Raw genomic sequence first — 21,333 nt, 5'->3', positions numbered from 1 at the left:
TTATGATAGTCACACAGAGAGAGAGAGGCAGAGACATAGGCAGAGGGAGAAGCAGGCTCCATGCACCAGGAGCCCGATGTGGGATTCAATCCTGGATCTCCAGGATAGCGCCCTGGGCCAAAGGCAGGCGCCAAACCGCTGCGCCACCCAGGGATCCTTATTTATTTATTTTTTAAAGATTTTATTTATTTACTCATGAGAGAAACAGAGAGAGAGAGAGAGAGGCAGAGACACAGGCAGAGGGAGAAACCGGCTCCACGCAGGGAACCCGACGTGGGACTTGACCCTGGGCCTCCAGGATCACGCCCTGGGCTGAAGGCAGCGCTAAACCGCTGAGCCACCTGGGCTGCCCAAGCTTCTTTTAACATATACTGAAAAATACCGTTTTGGTCCTTAAAAAAAAAAACAAAACAACAACAACAAAAACCATAAACTTAATAGCTTAACCAATGGAGTACCTTACACAAAGCAAAACACACATCTTAGTCAAGTAAAATAGTAAAGTCCAGATAGATCAGTTTCTCCAAAGCTGATCTGTGGTTAGCTATATTAATCAGATCATCCAGGATTGTTAAATATATATTTAAAATGCAGATTTCTGGAGCACCTGGGTGGCTCAGTTGGTTTAATGTCCCACTCTTGATTTCAGCATGGGTCATGGTATCAGATCAAGCCCTTCTGGCTCTGAGCTGGGCAAGGAGCCTGCTTAAAATTCTTTCTCTCCCCTTCTGCCCTTTTCCCCTCCTCTGCCTCCACACATGCTTTTTTTTTTTTTTTTTTTTTTGAATTTACTTATTTGACAGAAAGAGAGAGAGAGAGAGCACACCCAAGTAGGCAGAGCGGAAGGGAGAGGGAGAAGCAGGCTCTCCACTGAGCGAGAGCCCAATACAAGGTTCAATCTCAGGACCCCAGGATCATGACCTGAGCAGACACTTAACCAATTGAGCCACCCAGGTGCCCCTCTTGCTCTCTTTAAAAAAAAAATTAAAAAAAAAAAAAAAAAAAAGTGCAGATTTCTCGGCCTTTGCCACTACAGAATCAACTTAAGGTGTAGGCCTAGGAATATGTATTTTTACCTAGTACTCCCAGGTGATTCTTAAGCTCCCATGTTGGATATGGCAATTGCTTAAAAATAAAATCTTAAAAAAAGAAAAGGAAAACTTAGTATAAAGCTCTCATTTTTTCTCACTTGATTTTCAACCAGCTAATGAGCTAGAAGAGAGAGGGGTTCCCATTTCACAATTTAAACATTTGTTGAATGCATCTGTAGTATCCATACAGGATGAGATATTGCTCTTGCACACTTCCTAGTAAGCAAAACATTTAAATTTCTCCAGTCCAGAATGAAAAATTAGAAGAAGAGGACAAGAGAAACTCAAAGCCAGAGAAAAGAGGTTGCTTCTGACTTGTGATTAAGTGGTGATTGCAGACAGACTACGTGAAAATGGAAGGGGGATATCCATAACTATGCCTTCAGTACTGAAATAGGCTCTGAGATGTTGCTAACTCCCAAGGAGTTTACAATACTTAGTATTTTCCTAAATAGATAGTTAAATGGAGAAGTACTGAGTATAGTTACCCAAACTGTACCAAATTCTAAAGACTAAGCAGTATTCCAGGGTAAAAAGCAATACAAAAAGAAAAAACATGACTACAGACTTGTGGGAGAAGAAGAGACACACCAAACTTTACTTCTTGGAAATAGAGTTACTGCAGAAGGACCTTTAAAAAAAAAGATTTTATTTGAGAGAGAGCAGGAGTAGAGCGAGGGTCAGAGGCAGGAGAAGCAGGCTTCCCACTGAGCAGGGAGCCCAATCTGGGGCTCAATCCCAGGACCCTGGGATCAAGACCTGAGCTAAAAGCAGATGCTTAACCAATTGAGCCAACCATGCACCCCTGGACCTTCTTTTTTAAATCAAGTTCAGTAAGTGCACTTAACAAAATAATTTTTTAGCACCTACGGGTATGCATATTTGCATATGTGCCATCAGTATGGATTCTGGTAGTCTTATAACAACACTTCGGTTGTTTTCAGTCATTTATGGACCCAATTGAATCATAATGTACTGTAACTTTATTGCCCTAAAAACTTGAGCTCAATACAAACACTGTATGCTACCTAAATTCCACAGATTAGTTCCAATCCTAAAGAATTTCTATAGCTTTTTCAGGACTTTAAAAGGAAAGTTTTTGGCTTCTTGAGTGCCCGAGAATCCGTTTTTCTACTGAGCAAAAACAAGCATACTCCTGCTAAAAGACAATTTTCCTGACACTCTGAGATTAGGAAGGTGTTCAACACCTGTAAAGGACTATAAAGTTCTGCAGAAGTGCCTATTTTTATATCACACTGCATTTAAGGAAGAAAGGAAGTGATTTGATTTTTAAGGGGAAAAAAGTAGTAATTATTGTCAAACAACCACCAGCTGAACATGCATGCACAGAGGGCACTAACTGGGAGACCTCTCAGAGCTGGGGGGTCTGGCCTTGGTGAGCTTTCTGCTTGGAACTATAACAAGCCAATAGTTACAAAGACTAGACAACTTATGTTCCTCCTCACTGCTTGTTTCCTGGTTAACTGAAACCATGAAAAATTAAGAAATAGATCCTGAGGGATGATCAATTCCCTGAGAGACTCTTGTTTCTTCCTTTCTGATTTTAAATAGCAAGAACTAGAGACACTGCATTTATTCTTGTGAAAAACCACTGATTATAAGAATAAACCATGTTCTGGGACGCTTGGGTGGCTCAGCAGTTTGGTGCCTGCCTGAGGCCAAGGGTGCGATCCTGGAGACCCAGGATCAAGTCCCATATCTGGCTCCCTGCAAGGAGCCTGCTTCTCCCTCTGCCTGTATCTCTGCCTCTCTCTCTCTCTGTGTCTCTCATGAATGAATGAATGAATGAATCTTTAATAAAGAGTAAGGTATGTTCATTCTAACATTTTGTTTCAATTACTCTTCCATATTCAAATCACTGGAATATCACTACCTACTCTGAGCCTTCCTCTAACTTTAGCAGTTTTCATACCAAGACACTTCATGGATTGGAAGCAGTAATAAGAGTAATATAGTTAAACTGCTTCACAAAATTAGTTTCCCAGGACTGTAAGTACTGAATCTAATCTCTAAGATTTTAGTTCTTCAAATTTATGAAGATGGTGATCTTACACTCCTTATTTCAGGCAATTCAGCTCAAGGACTTAAACTATTTCAAGCAAACACTCGAACTGGCTATTGTCACATGATCTCTCACACAGATTGTGAACATTGCTAGTCACTGACAAATCTACCTATTCAGGGAAACCTGAAAATTACTTTTCTAAAACTCATACAATATTGTTGTCTGATACAGAAAGATCATCAGAAATATACAAAACTTGAAACTTTTTCTATTCCATGTGAAATGATTTAATAAGCTTACAGGTATCCTTAAAAAAAAAAAATCTTTTTTCTAGAACAGTTAGAGTTTGGACATCTTTGGAGTTGTAATAAGGTCCTAGGTTTCCAATTTTTGCAAGGAGGAAAAAAAAAACCCTTTCAGATCAGAAATAAATGGCAACATCACTCTTTCACTGACAGTAAAGTATTAACTGCCAAAAAGTACCTTCCATCCCCATTCAACCTGGTATGTCAGGAGCCTCTGTACTGAAGCCCAATGAAAAATATGGAATCTCAACAGAGGAAGTGAGTGTACAGACCTACAAGTACTAACTTCAAAATGTTCGTTCTGAGAACCATATGGATTTGTCTTGTTCATCTGTGTCTAGTCGTTACTGGTATTTACTTTCTCAATGTTTGAATGAATATGACAGCTTAAATTTTCCATTTGCAATTAAACATGAAACTTTTAGTTTCCTGAGTGGATCTATAAATATTGCACCATCCCAAATGCAAAGGGGGAAAAGTTACTGCCTGCCAAAGATTCTTAAACTATAATTTAACTATGAGAAACAGAGTGGTTTTGTACAGTCACAAAGTCTTACCCATCCTGGGTCTCGCCTATCTGGACCCACAGCAACAGTATCACATTCAAGGCTCCCTAGTGACCTTCCCCCTTGGGTAAAATCTCACAATACCCAAATTTAAAACTTAAAGATGTTTCTTTAAAAAAAAAAAAAGATTTTATTTATTTATTCATGAGAAACAGAGAGAGAGAGGCAGAGACACAGGCAGAGGGAGAAGCAGGCTCCATGCAGGGAGCCCAACGTGGCACTCGATCCCAGGTCTTCAGGATAACGCCCTGGGCCGAAGGCAGCGCTAAACTGCTGAGCCACCCAGGCTGCCCTTAAAGATGTTTCCTTTATACAAAACACTAAAAAAGCAATCTCAGAAAAAGGTTTTTTGTGTTTCTTTCTTTCTTTTTTTTTTTTAAAGAATTGGCAAGGAACTAAAAATTCTGTAAAAGCTTCACCTTTCCTAGAGTGATGCTCACATGCTCTTTAATCCTCAATCTTGTGAGTAAAGTATTAGGTCTAGTTTACAGGTAAAGAACTAAGGCTTAGAGATTAACTTGTTCAAAGACCTTGCTATTGAGCAGAAGCATAAGAACTCAAATTCAAATCCCCTTGACTCAATCTGTCCTTTCTACTCTATCATGGTTGATTTGGCCAGGACACACACACACACAACTATTCACATTCTGAATCAGAGAAAAAAGGTAAGAGAAAGAGATGCAAGCTTTGAAGATTTTTATTTATTTTTCTAAGCTTTCAAGATTTTAAGTCCAACTTTGGACATTCTCTCTGAGGGCAATTAGCCACACAGTATTCATAAATATTCACTTTCCCACAGGATTTTTTTTCATATACTTTACAAACCATATGTTCCTGAAACATTTATCTTTTGAAAACTTTATCTTTGAAGACTCTTTAAAATTAGACCCAATTTTGTAATTCCTCTCCTATAAAATTATTTTCTCTAGCCCACCTTTAAATGAAGAGATGTTTGAAGTTTGCTCCTGTTGTGATGCTTCTGTGATAATCCTTTTGATCAGTGGTATATCTACTAAGATCCACCGGGCTTAACCTAATGGTATTAGTAAACATATCCGCAACTGATTTTGGTTTGAGTTGCACTTTCCAAATAACAAATTCAAGGCAATTCAATAATCAGCCTTAGGGATCCCTGGGTGGCGCAGCGGTTTAGCGCCTGCCTTTGGCCCAGGGCGCGATCCTGGAGACCCGGGATCGAATCCCACATCGGGCTCCCGGTGCATGGAGCCTGCTTCTCCCTCTGCCTATGTCTCTGCCTCTCTCTCTCTCTCTGTGTGACTATCATAAATAAATTAAAAAAAAAATTAAAAAAAAAATAATCAGCCTTAGCTAGACTTATGAGCCATTATTGAAATTTCTGCTTACTAAATTTTTTCCTGAAATCTCCCAAATGCCTATACTCATGCATATCTTTTAATATGGAGTTTCCTACTTAAATTCTCAATCCTAAGCTTTATTATTTAAGGCATTCTTGTTGCCAAGAATTCCTAGTTCACAGGAAGTTGAGCTGGTCCCTTTAAGCAATATATGAATAAATGAAAAAGTAAAGTTAACTCTCTGATGCTTTGCGTCTTCTCAGTTTAAAAATGTTTTGGAGGGATCCCTGGGTGGTTCAGCAGTTTGGCGCCTGCCTTTGGCCCAGGGCATGATCCTGGAGTCTCGGGATCGAGTCCCACATCAGGCTCCCTGCATGGAGCCTGCTTCTCCCTCTGCCTGTGTCTCTGCCTCTCTCTCGCTCTCTCTCTCATGAATAAATAAAATCTTAAAAAAAAAAAAAAAATGCTGACACAAGACATACTGAGTTTTGTTGTTTAAAACACACACACACACACACACACACACACACACACACCAATAATGACCTTGGCATTTCACTTACTAAATGCATCTAATAAAGACAAAGCTCTGGGTACCTTTTCTAAAAATTGAGATATAACTGACATTTAAGTTCTGGGTATCTTTAATAGAAAACCCATAGTTCTATTAAAGGGCTGAGAAATTAGTCACAGCAATATATTTTCTTCATTTCTAAGCCCACCTTCCCCTGAAAAAGTTTTCAGAAATGACAATCTTCCCTTATTCTTGGAAAAGCAGGAACCAGATACACATTTGGCTCTTACTTAGCCCAAACCTAGATACAGATACACTACCTTTCATTTTCCAGTGGTTTCTTAATAGAAAGAAGAGATCAGTATAGGCTGTGAAATTCAGTGAGGTAAAGACTTAACCAACTCTGGTTATATGCTACCGTTCATTGTGTAAATGTCAGAAGATTTAAAAGGTTATCAGGGAATACCAGCAAAGGAAGGAATCACCAACATCAGTACCTGAAACCTAATATTTAAAATAAGGATCTATTTTAGAATAGAAGCTGTCTGGACAGCTGGGTGGCTCAGCGGTTTAGCGCCAACCTTCGGCCCAGGGAGTGATCCTGGAGACCCGGGATCGAGTCTCACATCGGGCTCCCTGCGTGGAGCCTGCTTCTCCCTCTGCCTGTGTCTCTGCTTCTCCCTCTCTGTGTGTCTCTCATGAATAAATAAATAAATAACATCTTAAGCTGTCTAACCAAAGTTTTTTTTTTTTTTAAAGATTTTATTTATTCATGATAGTCACACAGAGAGGGAGAAGCAGAGACACAGGCAGAGGGAGAAGCAGGCTCCACGCAGGGAGCCCGATGTGAGACTCGATCCCGGGTCTCCAGGATCACTCCCTGGGCCGAAGGTTGGCGCTAAACCGCTGAGCCACCCGGGCTGCCCCTGATCAAAGTTTAAACTTTAAAATGTAGGCAAAGAGGGACTCTGTATATTTATTTAATCCTCAATAGCTTGTAAAGCATAGAAATATCATCTCCATCTATAGATGACAAAACAAGGTTTCGCAGCCAGGGTTAAGTTTCATACTAAGAATAGGGACTTACTTAGATTTTTCTACTCCAATTTTCTACTTTACCACAGATGTTCAAGAATGTTATATCCCCACAGCCTCCCTTTCACGTATATCCTTTAGGATCAACCTGGTTCCTCCAGATGTTTAAGAGGTCTAAGCTATCTCTACCAACACATAATTATAGGCAGGCTGTGTGCATCAGGCTCCCCACAGGGAGCCTGCCCCTCTGTGTCTCTCATGAATAAATTTTTTTTAAAATCTTAAAAGAAAAAAAAAGGGGGGGGGGGGGCAGGCTGTAACATCTGTATTAGAAACTTACCAATTACAGTCTGGGATTTCTGGAATCTAGACCAGGCAGTAAGCTACTAAACAGGAGAGTTGAGAAGATGTAAAAGGCCAAGTTTTCAGGTTCTTGGTCTCAGGTTCTCCCTTATAAACCTACGCATCTGTACTATTCCATTAAATTCAGATTTCATGAATATAAAAATGTGATGTTTACTAAGCCCACAACATTTGTTCCTTTCCTCCCACTTCCCCTTCTACTGCCTAGTAAGAGCTCAGATAATGGACTACAAATGAAGAGGCTACTTTACCAGAGTTGGTTTGGTAAAGAAAGGAGTCTTAGCAAATGAGATCCCCTAATCCACTGATTCGGAAACCTGCTAGGTTCTGCCCAACCAGTATTCTGCTCAGAAACCTTTATAAATCTGGGCATTCATATATAGCAACAAGATTAAAATCTGGGCTTTTAAGAAGAGGCAAAAGGGTGCATTTCTAGTGTACTCTAGTGAAGGACTAACCTTCAACCTAAAACTTTTTTAGGGGGCATGTAAACTCCAAATAGCCAAGAATATCTCCTCCAAGAAAGATCCCAGACTTCTATTTTTGCTAGGCTGTGCTAAGAAAAATACAAAGAATACTGAAAGCAAAAGTTGGCAGACTTTTGTTCTTAAAATATAAAAAAAAGTCAAAATATCCAGTGATCTATGAAACTTGTTCTCAACATCAACAACAAAGACAAGAAAATTAAAGTCCCCAATAATGCTGATTGCTTTAACGCCTTTTGTTGGAGCCTATCTAGGTGTATCACAGGAATGCTAATGAAGGAGTTTTGGGTTCCTTAAATCCACAAAAACAAAATTAACTTCAAAGGCTTAGAGAGGAATTACAGCCCGGTAGAGATTACCTCTACCCTAAATCTAATGGAGAGGGCAAGAGGGAGATATAAACAAAAATATCTACTATAAATCTCAGAAAAATTCTCAAGAGCAGTACACAAAGGTAAAGGTGGCAGGGAGATAACTGAGCGGATATAAAAACTTAAGCCAACAAACTGAAAATGAGTATCGTCCAAAAGAGAAATTTAAAAAAAGTTGCCTCTCTCCCTTAGTTTCTACTAAAATCTAGAGATGACAGATAAAGACAATACGGTTGGTTTTAGCTTGATTATATTACAAATTATATACCCTAAGATATACTTGAGATAATTAGCAAGATCACTTCTCTTTTTTTTTCCCCCAAAGATTATTTATTTATTCATGAGAGAGAGAGAGAGAGAGAGAGAGAGAGGCAGAGACATAGGCAGAGGGAGAAGCAGGCTCCATGATCAGGCTCTGGGCTGAAGGTGGCGCTAAACCGCTGAGCCACCGGGGCTGCCCTTTCTCTTCTAATATGAAAAATGCTTAAGTCTTTTCTGAATATACAGAATAAAAATCATGTTAAACAATATCTAGGGGTCCCTGGGTGGCGCAGCGGTTTGGCGCCTGCCTTTGGCCCAGGGTGCGACCCTGGAGACCCAGGATCGAATCCCACATCGGGCTCCCGGTGCACGGAGCCTGCTTCTCCCTCTGCCTATGTCTCTGCCTCTCTCTCTCTCTCTCTGTGACTATCATAAATAAATAAATAAATAAATAAATAAATAAATAAATAAATCAATCAATCAATAAATCTATTTGTTCTTATTTCAGCATACTGTCAATTCCTATAGCCCTACTGAGAATACCAATAATATCTAGCATATTCTATAAACTTTTTCCCACTTAATAATAAAGTTTACACTACCATGATACCCACCTCCTTCCAATCTTTATCCCCCTCTACAGTACCCAGGCACTGGTGCTATCAACACAGAGCATACAACACACACCTAGATAGGCAGGTTGTGGGGCAAGGGCAGGGGCTGGTAGATTTCCCACATCAGCGACTGGACTGCAGCCATAGGGATGGAAAGCTGCATCTCAAACTTCATTTACAAGTCATGGAAATACAGAGAAAAGACTTGTTCCAAGGATTACTACTCTAAACACAATCTTCTTTAAACACAATACCTCATTCACCTTTTAAGGGCCAGTCAGGAACTTCTCCCATTCCCATCTTTTTTTTAGAAGCCAAATTCTCAACAGTTTGCCCAAAAGCCATTATGCAAAGTTAATGGTTCAAAATAATTAAGGAGATTATCTAAACCATAGGACACAGAAAAGTCACTCAAGTCACTCTCCCACAGACAAATGCAATGAACTGACTGTTATTTTACTATTCTTTCAAGAGGGCCTTTTTATTTTTTTTTAACCCTCCAGGTCCCACATCAAATATTCATTTAAAGCATTTCCACAGCCTCATTTAAAAATAAACAATCACATTTGAATCCATTTTTTTCCAAAGAAAGCTAGAACTTCACTGGAGTTCAACAGAGTTTCATATGAGAAGTATGAAATCCCTCACAAAAATACACCTCTGGGGAAAGGACTTTGGGTTTGAAGAAAATTAGTTTTATTTCGCACTTAAACTATGGAAATTCTGTTAAAGATCTGTAACATACATATGCATTCATACCCAACTAATATGAAATAACATGCACAATTTCATTATAATCCAAAAACCTCTAAAATGAAATCTATCCATAAAGTACAATAGAATCATTTCTCATACTGTTAGCAGCAGAATATAACTGTTACTATAATTAAGATATCACACAAAGCTTTCCCAAACATATCTACAGATTTAAAAGGTTCAGTTTTTTCACTCCCTCCCATACTGAAAACAGGCAGAAACCCCAATGACCTAATTTTGGAATATAAGATTTAACACATGTTAAGAATTCTTGGCTCTGTATATTGTATAAATTGATACAAATTCACTAAGACCCAGAACAAATTAATGAATCACTCTTTTAAGCTCTCACAATTCCTCATTTTTATGCTGATGTTAAAGGAAAAAAGCAAAACAATTCTTTTTTTTTTTTTTTTGCTACTATTGGCTAAAGTGAGATTTGGGGACTGACTCTGGGTTTGTTTTCCATTTTATCTACTTACCAAAGAAAATTATGAGCTAGAGATGGTCAATATTACCTAGTTTTCACCTTTCAAACTATTTAGTATTTCTGATTCCTTTAATAACTCCTGGATTTTCTAGTTTTATCAGAAACAGTAGAATCTAAAATTTGTTTGGGAGTTCTGATATGCTAGTAGCCTAAAAAGCAACTTTGTTTTGTGTCTAAGTGTAATATAAAGATTCCACAGTAGTCACTAATTCTGAAAAGGTGCCCCAAGGAGTTTGGTTGTAGGAGAAGGAAAGAAAACACCAGAGTCCAATGCTTAAGTGTTTCTGGATTAAGCAGATATATGCACCAGACTTCATTTGAAGGTGCCATCAGTTTCCAGTTTTAAAACGTGAGGGGTATTTCCAGATAGCCATACCATCAGTCTTAGCACCACCCACCTCAACCTGCAACTAAAGCATAGAAATACAACTCTGTTAGCATCAGAAACAATTTATATTTAATTCCCCCATACAGGGGATCCCTGGGTGGCTCAGCGCCTGCCTGCCTGCCTTCTTACGGCCCAGGACGTGATCCTGGAGTCCTGGGATCCAGTCCCACATCAGGCTCCCTGCATGGAGCCTCCTCCTCCCTCTGCCTGTGTCTCTGCCTCTGTCTCTCATGAATACATAAATAAAAAATTTTAAATAAATAAATCCCCCATACAATCTGTATCCATTAAGCTAAACCAATCAACAGGACAAGATGTCAAACTATGACCCCATACAACATTACTTAAGACTAATCAGTCACTGATAGGATCAAGCATTATACTCTGCTCATCCCAGCGAGGGAGGAACCCCACAAATCCAAAGCAGATAGGCAAAAACTCCAAGTCCTTGAAACAGCAGAAGATCACTAACCCCCAAAGTGACGTTACCATTATCAACTCTACAGATAGCTTGGCAGACTGCACAGTACTGTAAAAATGACTCAGCCCCACTATAGTTAGTGCTACCAACACTTAGAAAGGAAAAAGGTAAGTAAAACATTAGGTAAAAGGTTATGGTTTCTGCTCCTGAAACTCCCAGCTCATCACCAGTATTTCAAGTATAAATGCACTTCACAAATAAGATTTCCCCAGCAGTTGCATATGGGCCAGAACATTTTAAATTCCCAATGAACACCAACAGTTTTAACTATTGTAAAGAAAGAGCTTCAAAGGGCAAAAAATCTTTTAGATCTTAAGGAATGAAGGCAGGTAGAATGAGGGAGGTTTGTATATATGAATTTGTACAGTTAATCTGTAAGTCGGGTTAAGTCCACTTAAGATCATGCTTAAGCAAACTCTTCTTAATACAAAGATCAATAACAATATGTCCAAGTATAATTAAACACTGATTTTTGTTTTTTAAAACCTGTCTTTCATAGTTAAATAAATCAATCACTAGTTACCAGGCTATTACTTAATACAACAAGCACACAGTTACTAACGCTACATCTTTCTTCTAGACAATATTTACAAAGATAATTACTGCAGTGTCAGACACTTAGGATGGTGAGGAGGCAGTTAAAGTGCTTTTTCTCTAGAAGGAGTAGGTTTAGTTAAAAAGTAAGCAAATGACAAACTATCAAATCCTTCCCTCCCACATTTTTCATCTCGGTAAGAAAGTAGAGATGTGCAGTTTTTAATTTTGTCATACTGCCATCATATATATAGCATACTTAAGCTTGGAAGCTTTGGAACGCTAGACTCACTGCCTGTGGGCAAGCTAGTAAACATACCTAAGCCTCAGTTTCCTCATCTATAAAATGGAGATAATAGTACCTTAACTCATAGGGTTCTTCCAAGAATTAAATTAGATGATCCATGAAAAGAGCTGAGATCCGTCATGCCAGGCAGACAGTAAGCATTCAATAAATATGAACAATTACTGCAATCACAAGTGATCACATTCTAAAAGTCAATATACTCAGTTTCCTTTGGTATCTATAAAAATGGCATTAAAGATCAATAATTTACCCAGCCCACAATCATCACATATTCAATCGTTCCTTTGCATAATTTAAGTGAGATCCATGGAGATTAACTTTCTGAGGAGAAAGGACTAAACTTTGCTTCATTGCTAAATACACAACCTACTCAGCCCAATCTTAAAGTCAAAAGAACACTTTTTTCTGTGTTAAGCTCCTACCTTCCTCCAAGAGAGGTCAAAAGGACTCCTTACATCCTCATCTGCCACATCCTTTCTTTGCTTCCACATCCCAAGGAAACATTTATACCTCTGCGGTTTTCTGAACTGCAGAGGACTCCTCGCCCCTTCAAAATCCTGATAGGTTAGCTAAACACTAGTTAATACTCCAACCCCTAACACTCAGCACCTAGTCTTGCACAACACTCAGCTCAGAAGTCACCTCCTCTAAGAAATTTCCCCACCCCCAGACAAAATCAATTCTCCTAGTTTCTCAAAGCATTTTGAGTATACATATACCTCCGCACCTACCTTATAATTAACTAATTATGTCTCTCCCAGCAGACGGGATTGAGGGCGAGAGAAGCATTGTGACCCAAGGTTCAGATCTAGCATTACACAGTGTTTCGCACATATTAGGTGCTCAAGAAATGCTACTTTAATTTAACCTACAACCCTTCCTTGCAGAATCACATCTCTTGCTAGATGCCCCACTACAAATCTGAACATAAGGCTGCTCTCAATAGAGCAGGCTAACACGATGGACTGCTGATTACAACATCAGAAAATCTACTCATCAGCTTCTCCCATTGGAGAGGTTCCCGGAACCCGAACTCAATTGAGCAGGATTATGTACCATCAGAATCAGTGGGAATTCCCAGCACACAACAGAGGGTACCTTCTCCTTCAATAAGATTGTTGAAAAGCCCGCAGGGTGAGCTTTTTATTGGGGGAATCTTCATTGAATAACTGAAGTGGAAATACTCAAAGAATAAATGCCTTGATATGGCTGAAAAGGGGTCAAAAGCATAAAGATCTAGGAAAAGCAAGCTAGCTCTTGGTTCCTGAAAAACAGCGGCTCCTGAAAAAAGAACAGGAAACAAGGGTGGATGCAGACTACTCTTTGTTTCAATAAATAAAATCTTTTTTTCTTTCCCATGGCCCGAAAGAAAAGGCCAACACACCAGGTCCAGATGAGATGCTCCACAACCTTTTCTCCTGACAAGTACACTAAACTGAGGTTCTTAAAAATAAATAAATAAAATAAAATAAAATAAAAACAAAAAAGCCAAAAAAAAAAAAAAAAAACCCAACAACAAAAACCAAGAAAAGAGAAACAAAACACTGCATTAGGAACCTCAGCCACCACGAAAAGTTCTAGTCAGAAATACTTTAAAAAAATTTTTTTTTTAAATCTATATGCCCGAGTCCAACGTTTACATTGGAGGGGCCCACGGAGAACTTGCAAACTTTGTGAAGGGAGGTACTAGTACTACCTTTGCAAAGAACACAACTTGGGGGAAGAACAACCTCAAAATATGAAAAACTCCACAAAGGGTGGCTTTAGTTTTAGGACCGTAATTCCCATCATAAAATTCTTACACCCCCACCCTTCACCTTCTCCTCCCCCCCACCACCACCGCCGCCACCACCACCGCCGCCGCCGCCCGCCCCCCTCCGCCCCCCAAATCAACAGTTGCCGAAGGGTATCTTTCATTCTGGAAACAGAAAAGGAAACAAACGAGAAGCAGAAAGGCAATAACCCCCCAAAATAAAGTTCTCCTTGGGGAAAAAAAATAGTAGCCATTCAGTCTCCCACCCTTCCCTCCCCGGTGAGGTCTGTGATTTCCACGGCTTTGCTCTGCAGAAAGCTCTTTCTGGGCAGCTCAAGGAAGGAGCCGAGGGAGGGAGAGAAAGAGACACACAGGCACAGAAAGGAGAGGAGAAAAAGAAAATGGCGCAGAGACTAAGTCCCGACTGTCGACAAGGCGACTTTCCCGGGAGGAATCCGGGCCGACAAAGGCTGCCCGAAGGCCGGCGGCGGGCGACCCCGGGTCTCCGTTGCCCCCTCTTGGGAAGGCCGCGGTCTGGGGGGGCTGGGGTCCCCGGAAAGGGGGTCCAGAGGCGGCCCGATGGGAACAATGGGGCCGGTGAGCGAGGAGCCGGGACTTAGTCTCTGGGACGCCATGTCTGTCCTCTGCCCGGCTCCGGCCCGGCGCGGGCTGGGCGGCCGGCGCCGGGGCCCCCGGGGTCGGGGCGGGGGGCACACTCACCATTCAGTCGGAAATCCGCTTCAATCTGGAGGGAGAAAAGGAGGCAGTATGAACAAACGGGCTCCCCCCGGCCCGCGGGCGGCGAGCGCGCGGGGCCGGGGGCCTAGCCCAGCCCGCGCCCGAGGATGAGGATGAGGAGGAGGAGGAGGAGGAGGGAGGGGCCCCGGGGTCGGCCGTAAGGGGCAGCCCCCCGCCGTCCCTAACTCGGCGGCTTCCGCCCGCGGCCTAGCGCGCCCAGCCCCGCCGGCCGCCCGCCCCTGGCCGGGGGCTCCGGCCTGTCAAGGCGGCCGGGCCCGCGCCGGGGGTCGCGGGGGTCGCGGGGGGTCGCGGGGCGGGGCCGGGGCGCCAGGAGGACCCGGCCGAGCCGTACCTGGGAATCGTTGTGCAGATGGTCCCCACTCATGTCGGCCGGAGCGGCGAGCGCGGCGGGCGGCGAGGGGCGCCGAGGAGACGCAGACGGTCGGGGCCGGCCTGTGCGGGCGGACGGGGGCCCCCGGAGGCTCCCGGAGGCGCGGAGAAGCGGCGGCGGCTGCGGGCCCGACGCTCCCCGAACGGCTGAGGCGGCGACGGCGGCGGCGACGCGGACTGACTGCCGGGCGGGCGGCGAGAGCGGACCCCAGCAGTTGTGTAACAGCCTAAGTTCGCATTTCGCCTCACTGCGCCTGCGCGGCCGCTTTTAAACGAGACGTCGGCGACGTCAGAGACTCGCGGAAAGAGGCCGAGGGCTGCGCGGCCCGCCCCCCCCGCCCTCCTGCGCTTCCCAAGGCGGACCCGGCTTTGCATCGCAGGCCCCGCCCCCAAGCCCCTGCGCGCCGCCGTGATTTGCATAAGCAGCCGACTCCTCCCACGGCCGCCCCCCGGGGCGATCTTGCCTGGCTCTCCCCGCGCGGTTTCTCGGAACCCCGTACGCCTCTGCGAGGCAGTGCGCAGGCGCAGCCCGGACGCCGCCCCCGGACCCCGGCCGGCGGCGCGGGCCACGTGGTGGGCCTTTAAAGGCCGCGGCGGGACCGCGGCGGGACCGCGGGAGCCCCGGGCCGAGCAGCCGCCCTGCTGCCGCCCGCTCGCCGCTGCAAATGCCGTGGGCGCTCGGGGCCCCGGACCTTTCACCGGCGCTTTTTCGCTCGTGAAGCGGACCCCGATGCCGCCTTGCAGGCAGGAGCTCCCGCCCTAGCCTTTGTCTAGGCCTTCCAACGTGCTGGATTATTTTCACTCCGCTTCTTAAAAAAAAAAAAAAAATTTTTTTAAACCAGCCAAAGGTCTGGTTTAGCTCCAGTTTTCTGCCGGGTACGTGTAGTCCCGGTCACAAAAGCCCTAATTTCATTCGTTCGTTCGTTCGATGAACGTAGCATTGAGCATCTCCCGTAAACCAGGAATCACGCTGAAAAAAACGGTGGTGGCAAAGGGCCAAAGGAAATGGGACCTTGGGGATAAACAGGGCAAAAGAACTGCCGTTAATGGGGCGCCGACTGTGTTGTGTGCTCTGATCTCTAAGATTTTAGTTCTTCGAATGTAGATGTCAGGCAGGAGGTTGTAGGTCACTTACCCTGACACAGTTTGATAAAATAGCCTCCACGGAGCTGGAGCTGTCGTGTGGATTCAGAGAACACCTCCACCCAGCTAGAAAAGCTCCACCCTGGACATCTTCCTCCTTCCTTTCAAATTAGTCCAGTTGATTGCGTCTGTTCAACCCTTCTACCTCCTCTGCCCACGCATCTGTCGAAGTCTGCGTTATCTCTTGCGTGGATTATCACAATGCACTCCTAACAACGGCCCCTGCTTCCATTCTGGCCCTCTCACGAGCTGCTAGCCAGAAGTAGCCGGAGTGCCCTTTCAACACGCCACCTAACATCCCCTTCCCACAATACTTGCTTTCACTCTCGGTATAAAGTGCACAATTCTTAAAGTACCTACGGGAGCCCTGCTACATAACCCGCATCATTCAAGTGTGATCTTTGTGAATTTTGTCATATCTATTACCACTTCCACTACTTTACTTAATATTTTATTTTAAGATTTTATTTATTTATTCATGAGACACAGAGAGAGAAGCAGGCTCCATGCAGGGAGCCCCACGTGGGACTCAAGCCCGGGTCTCCAGGATCATACCCCGGGGCTGAAGGCGCCGCTAAACCGCTGGGCCACCGGGGCTGCCCTTAATATTTTAACGAATCCCCTACTTTATTTAGCTTCCTCCTAAGTAATAATATCTATAAAATAACAATGTCTGTGAAATCACTTACAAATAAATATGGAAAGTGTCCACCCATGGACCATTGAAACTGTCTCTTGTCATATCTAGTTGTAAACATTTTGGCGTTACTCCTTATGAATCCTTCAAAGTTCAATCTTAATATTGCTTTCTCAAAGTGACCCCCACCCCCACATTCTCTGACTCCTTCTTTCCTCACCCAGATCTAAGGGAAGTAGTCAGTGATTTTATGTCTGTCTCCTCTGTTGAACCCAAGGCCTATCTCCGTTGATGCTTCACCTCCAGCACCCAGCAACAGATTGTTACAGAAGAGGCATGCAATCAATCAATCAATGAAAGCAGGGTAATACAGTGGTTAGCGCACATATGAAGTCAAAATAACCTACGTGTGAATTCTGCTCAGCTATTTATTAGCTGTGTAATCTCAGGCAAGTTGCTTAACTTCTCTGAGCCCGGTTCCTCCTCTGGACAATGATGATAATAGTGTAATGTTATTAGACTATCAAAAAAACACAGGGCCATGTGTGTCTTTGAGAACACACAGCCAGTAAGTACAGAATTCTGGATTTAAACTCAGGTCTCCCTGACTCCAAAGCTATGTTCTTTCTCTGAAGCAATCTGCCAGAACCAGTTTCACCTTGCTAATAATGTTGTCTTTTGATAGATTTCCCATCTCAGAATCAGTCCCAGGCTACCAAGTGAGGCATTTTGATCCTATCTGTTTGTTGCAGCTAGGCCAAGAGAATTCAAGGACTGCCTTAAGGAATAACAGGGACTCCTAGCACTACTCTACTGCCAGCCCCCAAAGCCCAGAGAGAATCTGCATTTAATTTCCAGGTCCCACCAAGGATGAATCTGAGTAGGAATAAAAACAGGTCACAGACCAAAATGGCATAACAAGTGTGGTCTCAAAACCTACTCAAACCTGTAGGTGTGCAGGCATCTTATCACAGGCTGAATTTCTCTGCCAGCATGTGCGGCTGGCAGTGCACAGAGGTTGGTTGACTTGCCCAAGCCCACATGGCCACTCTGACTCTGAATGTCTCAAACCAGTGTCCTAGAAATGTGGTCCATCTACCCCTAGTACTTGAGAAGACTATAGGTAGTACATGAACAAACACTTTTACTTTGATCGTTGCATATATATTTCCATGTATGTGAGGAAAAAATATTTAATCACCACATCAAATCCATGATTTTAAGGATATAACTATTTAAGATGAGGCTTTTAAAAAGTTGGTCAATTCCTGCTTGGAACTGGAGGGTATTATGCTGAGTGAAATAAGTCAATCAATTGGAGAAGGACAGACATTATATGGTCTCATTCATTTGGGGAATACAAAAAATAGTGAAAGGGAATAAAGGGGAAAGGAGAAAAAATGAGTGGGAAATACCAGAAAGGGAGACAGAACATGAGAGACTCCTAACTATGGGAAACAAACAAGGGGTGGTAGAAAGGGAGGTGGGCAGAGGGTGGGGGTGACTGGGTGATGGGCGCTGAGGGGGGCACTTGAAGGGATGAGCACTGGGTGTTATTCTATATGTTGGCAAATTGAACACCAATAAAAAAAAAAAAGTTGGTCATCTGATTTAAATAAAAATATCAACAGCACAGAGGAAACATATAAGACAAACTCCAGGAAGGTCATAGGCAAATAAATGAGGCTTGGGAAACACTCTTTTAGATCAAGACTGCTCGCTCACGGACCACCCCAACCCCTATAAAAATAACTAGCAGATGACAGCTGATGTTGTAGGCCTGTTTCCAAAGTATGCACTGTGAAAGGTGGATGATTTATAGATATTCCAATAAAAGAAAGGCTCTATACACAAATACATAAATCGTTATGATTTAAAGTGAAACGGGCCTTTTCCCATAGGACTTCTCAGATTTGTTCAATATGCGCAATATATATGTGAATATTAAAGAGAAGGACATGGCATGCAACATTTCCAAAATGTATGTAGGCTCAGAAACCCTTTCTTCCACACTACATTTTGAGACATGGCTCTTTGGAATGACCAGACCTCAGGCCACCTGATCTAGGTTGTCACCCAAGATCCAGCCTGCATTCATTTGCTTCTGAATCTCTTGGGATTGTTCTTATCACCTCAGCCCCAACTCTTGGCTTCCAGAACTGAACACCCATAGGATTGTCTGAACAACCTCTGCTTTTCAGGGAACCATCCTTCTGCACATTGTACACATATGTATAAATATGCTGCTGTCCCTCTGGCTACAATTGTTTGACCCAGCTGACTCAAGATGAGTCACTCTGATAAACTTCCTTGGGACTTTGGAACTGGGAGGGAGAGAATGGTTTGGTCTCTGTTCTTATGGATGGATCTATAGTATATACATTGGGGAGGTGTCTTGGTGGTATTTTCTATCAAGAGGGCCAGAGAAACCCCGGGAAGGGGAAGAAAAGGAGGAGGAGAAGAGAAGACCCTGATGGAATTCAGGACTCTGGTTCCTCCTATCTCCTCAGGCCTCATTTTACTCCCATACCTGTACTTTTTTTTTTTTTTCCATACCTGCACTTTTGAATAAATTCCCCCTTTTGCTGTTAGGCTCCAATAAGTCACTTAAGACCAAGAACCCTGAGTAATACTCAGTCCTAACCTACATTCAACTTCTGGGCACTGTCACGGCTTCTGTCATCCTTTGGCCCCAGCTCTGGATCCCTGATGTTATGGCACCTGGACACCCTTCCCAGCATTTTGACCCTGGAAGTTGGCACAGTCTCAACTCCACCAATTCTTAGGCATCAGTATCTTCTGGAAGTCCTCCCTGCCTGTGGCACCTTGTCTAAGGCCCTGCTACCCTTTTGAAATTTGGACACCCTCAGAGAAGAGTCTGCTTGACAATCTCCCAGAAAGGAGACTTAGGCTAGCAGTCCCAGTACCAACCAGAAACACCTCTGCCTGCTGGTAGAGGCTCAGCAAAGGTCGAGATTTGTGGAATAAAAAGAAAAGAACTAACAGGAAAACTGGCAACCTTTGAGCCACAGAATGATAGGACAGCAATAAGAATGTAGGAGCCTGGCCATGTGGCTCGGGATGAAGAGGAGAGTCCGCTTTCACGTACTCCCTTTATCTTCCTCTAGAAGACATCCATTCTGTGATGAGGACATTTATGCATTCAACCACTATGCCATGAAGAATGTAGGAGTAGGGACTTCGTAGTAGATAGGAATTCACTATACCCTGGGAATAAAGATATTAATAAGACCTAATCCTCATTTTGGAGGAGATCCTAGTCTGATAATGAGACAGACATATTCCCCAACTGTTACCATAAGGTACAGGGAAGAACAGGGAAGAGGGGGGCCAGCCACCAGTTGCTATGGGGATGCTTGGGTGGAGGAAGCACATCCACCTCACCAGGGTGGTGGTAGGGGTAATGTTATGAAAGGCTTCCAGTTGGGTGCCATTCCTGAAAGATGAGGGGAAGGGGAAGGAGGGGCTGGCCTGTGGAATAGAAGGGAAGGTATTGCAGCCAGAAAAGCAAGCTATGCAGAGGTAGAGAGTCATAAGCCTGAGAGTAGCTGTGGTCAGAATGAAGCAAAGGGTGCACATGAAATACACCAGGGGAGGAGGCTGGGAAGGTGGAGAGGCCTCTCCCAGTGACTGCAGAGCCACTTCAGAATGGGCAGGCATGAGAACAACCAGGGGCAGCAGAGTGGGGAAAGTCTGGCAGAGCTGGCCCTGGAGACAGTCAGGTCAGGAGGCCAGGTGAGCCCGTTGCAGGTGCTTCAGAAGCTTCATTAATCATGGCAGATCAGGGATCCCTGGGTGGCACAGTGGTTTGGTGCCTGCCTTTGGCCCAGGGTGCGATCCTGGAGATCCAGGATTGAGTCCCACGTCGGGCTCCTGGTGCATAGAGCCTGCTTCTCCCTCTGCCTATGTCTCTGCCTCTCTCTCTATGTGACTATCATAAATAAATAAAAATTTTAAAAAGTAATATATTAAAAAAAAATCATGGCAGATCACTTGGAAGGACTGTGAAGATGCAGACTGACACAAGGGGATAGCCTAAGAAGAAGTTGTGATGGTGACTCTCTCCGATGTTCCCTCTCACAGGGTGTGCCTGCTGGGACGTCCTGTGGCTGCTCAGGGCCAGCTGCCTCCAACCCAGGAATGGCAGGTGTGAGGAAGCAAAGAGGCAGAAACCCAGGCTCTGGGAGTTATTGGAAAATTCTGGGAGCGAGAGAAACCTCAGACTGACTTGGCATGACTCTCTGAGAGAAGGAACAAAAGTAGCAGCCTCACTTAATAACCAGCAAGTGAGGGGTACCTGGGTGGCTCAGTGGTTGAGTTCCTGCCTTTGGCTTACTTAGGTCATGATCCTGGGATCAAGTCCTGCATCAGGCTCCCTGCAGGGAGCCTGCTTCTCTCTCTGCCTCTCTCTCTCTCTGCATAATAAATAAATAAATAAATAAATAAATAAATAAATAAATAAATAAATAAGTAAGTAAGTTAATTTTTAAAATCCTTAAAAAAAAAACCAATAGGTGACAGCTTAGCCCAAGTCAAGGTTTTTTTAAGATTTATTTGTTTATTTGAGAGAGAGAGTGAGCATGTGAGTGGGGGTAGGGGTAGAGGAAGAGGCAGAGAGAGATAATCTTGAGCAGACTCCCCACTGAGCATGGAGCCTGACTCAGGGGGAGATCCCATTACCATGAGATCACGACCTGAGCTGAAATCAAGAGTGGGACATTTAACTGACTGAGCCACCGAGGTGCCCC

The 21,333-nt window shown here is 43.5% G+C and overlaps 1 protein-coding gene across 1 annotated transcript in view; it reads right to left on the bottom strand.

Moving 5' to 3' along the window:
• The window catches only part of TOP1 (DNA topoisomerase I), a 90,530-nt gene extending 75,485 nt beyond the window's left edge, over positions 1-15,045 (bottom strand). The window contains exons 1-2 of the mRNA XM_072801023.1: positions 14,747-15,045; positions 14,377-14,401 (exon numbers count right to left, since the gene is read on the bottom strand). Of these exons, the coding sequence (XP_072657124.1) occupies positions 14,377-14,401; positions 14,747-14,779 (58 nt within the window). The 5' untranslated portion in view covers positions 14,780-15,045. The remainder of the gene's footprint in view (positions 1-14,376; positions 14,402-14,746) is intronic.
• Between the last annotated feature and the right edge of the window lie 6,288 nt (positions 15,046-21,333).

This window comes from Canis lupus, chromosome 26, assembly GCF_048164855.1.
Source record: "Canis lupus baileyi chromosome 26, mCanLup2.hap1, whole genome shotgun sequence".
NCBI lineage: Eukaryota > Metazoa > Chordata > Mammalia > Carnivora > Canidae > Canis > Canis lupus.
This window is presented reverse-complemented; position numbering and strand designations above follow the sequence as displayed.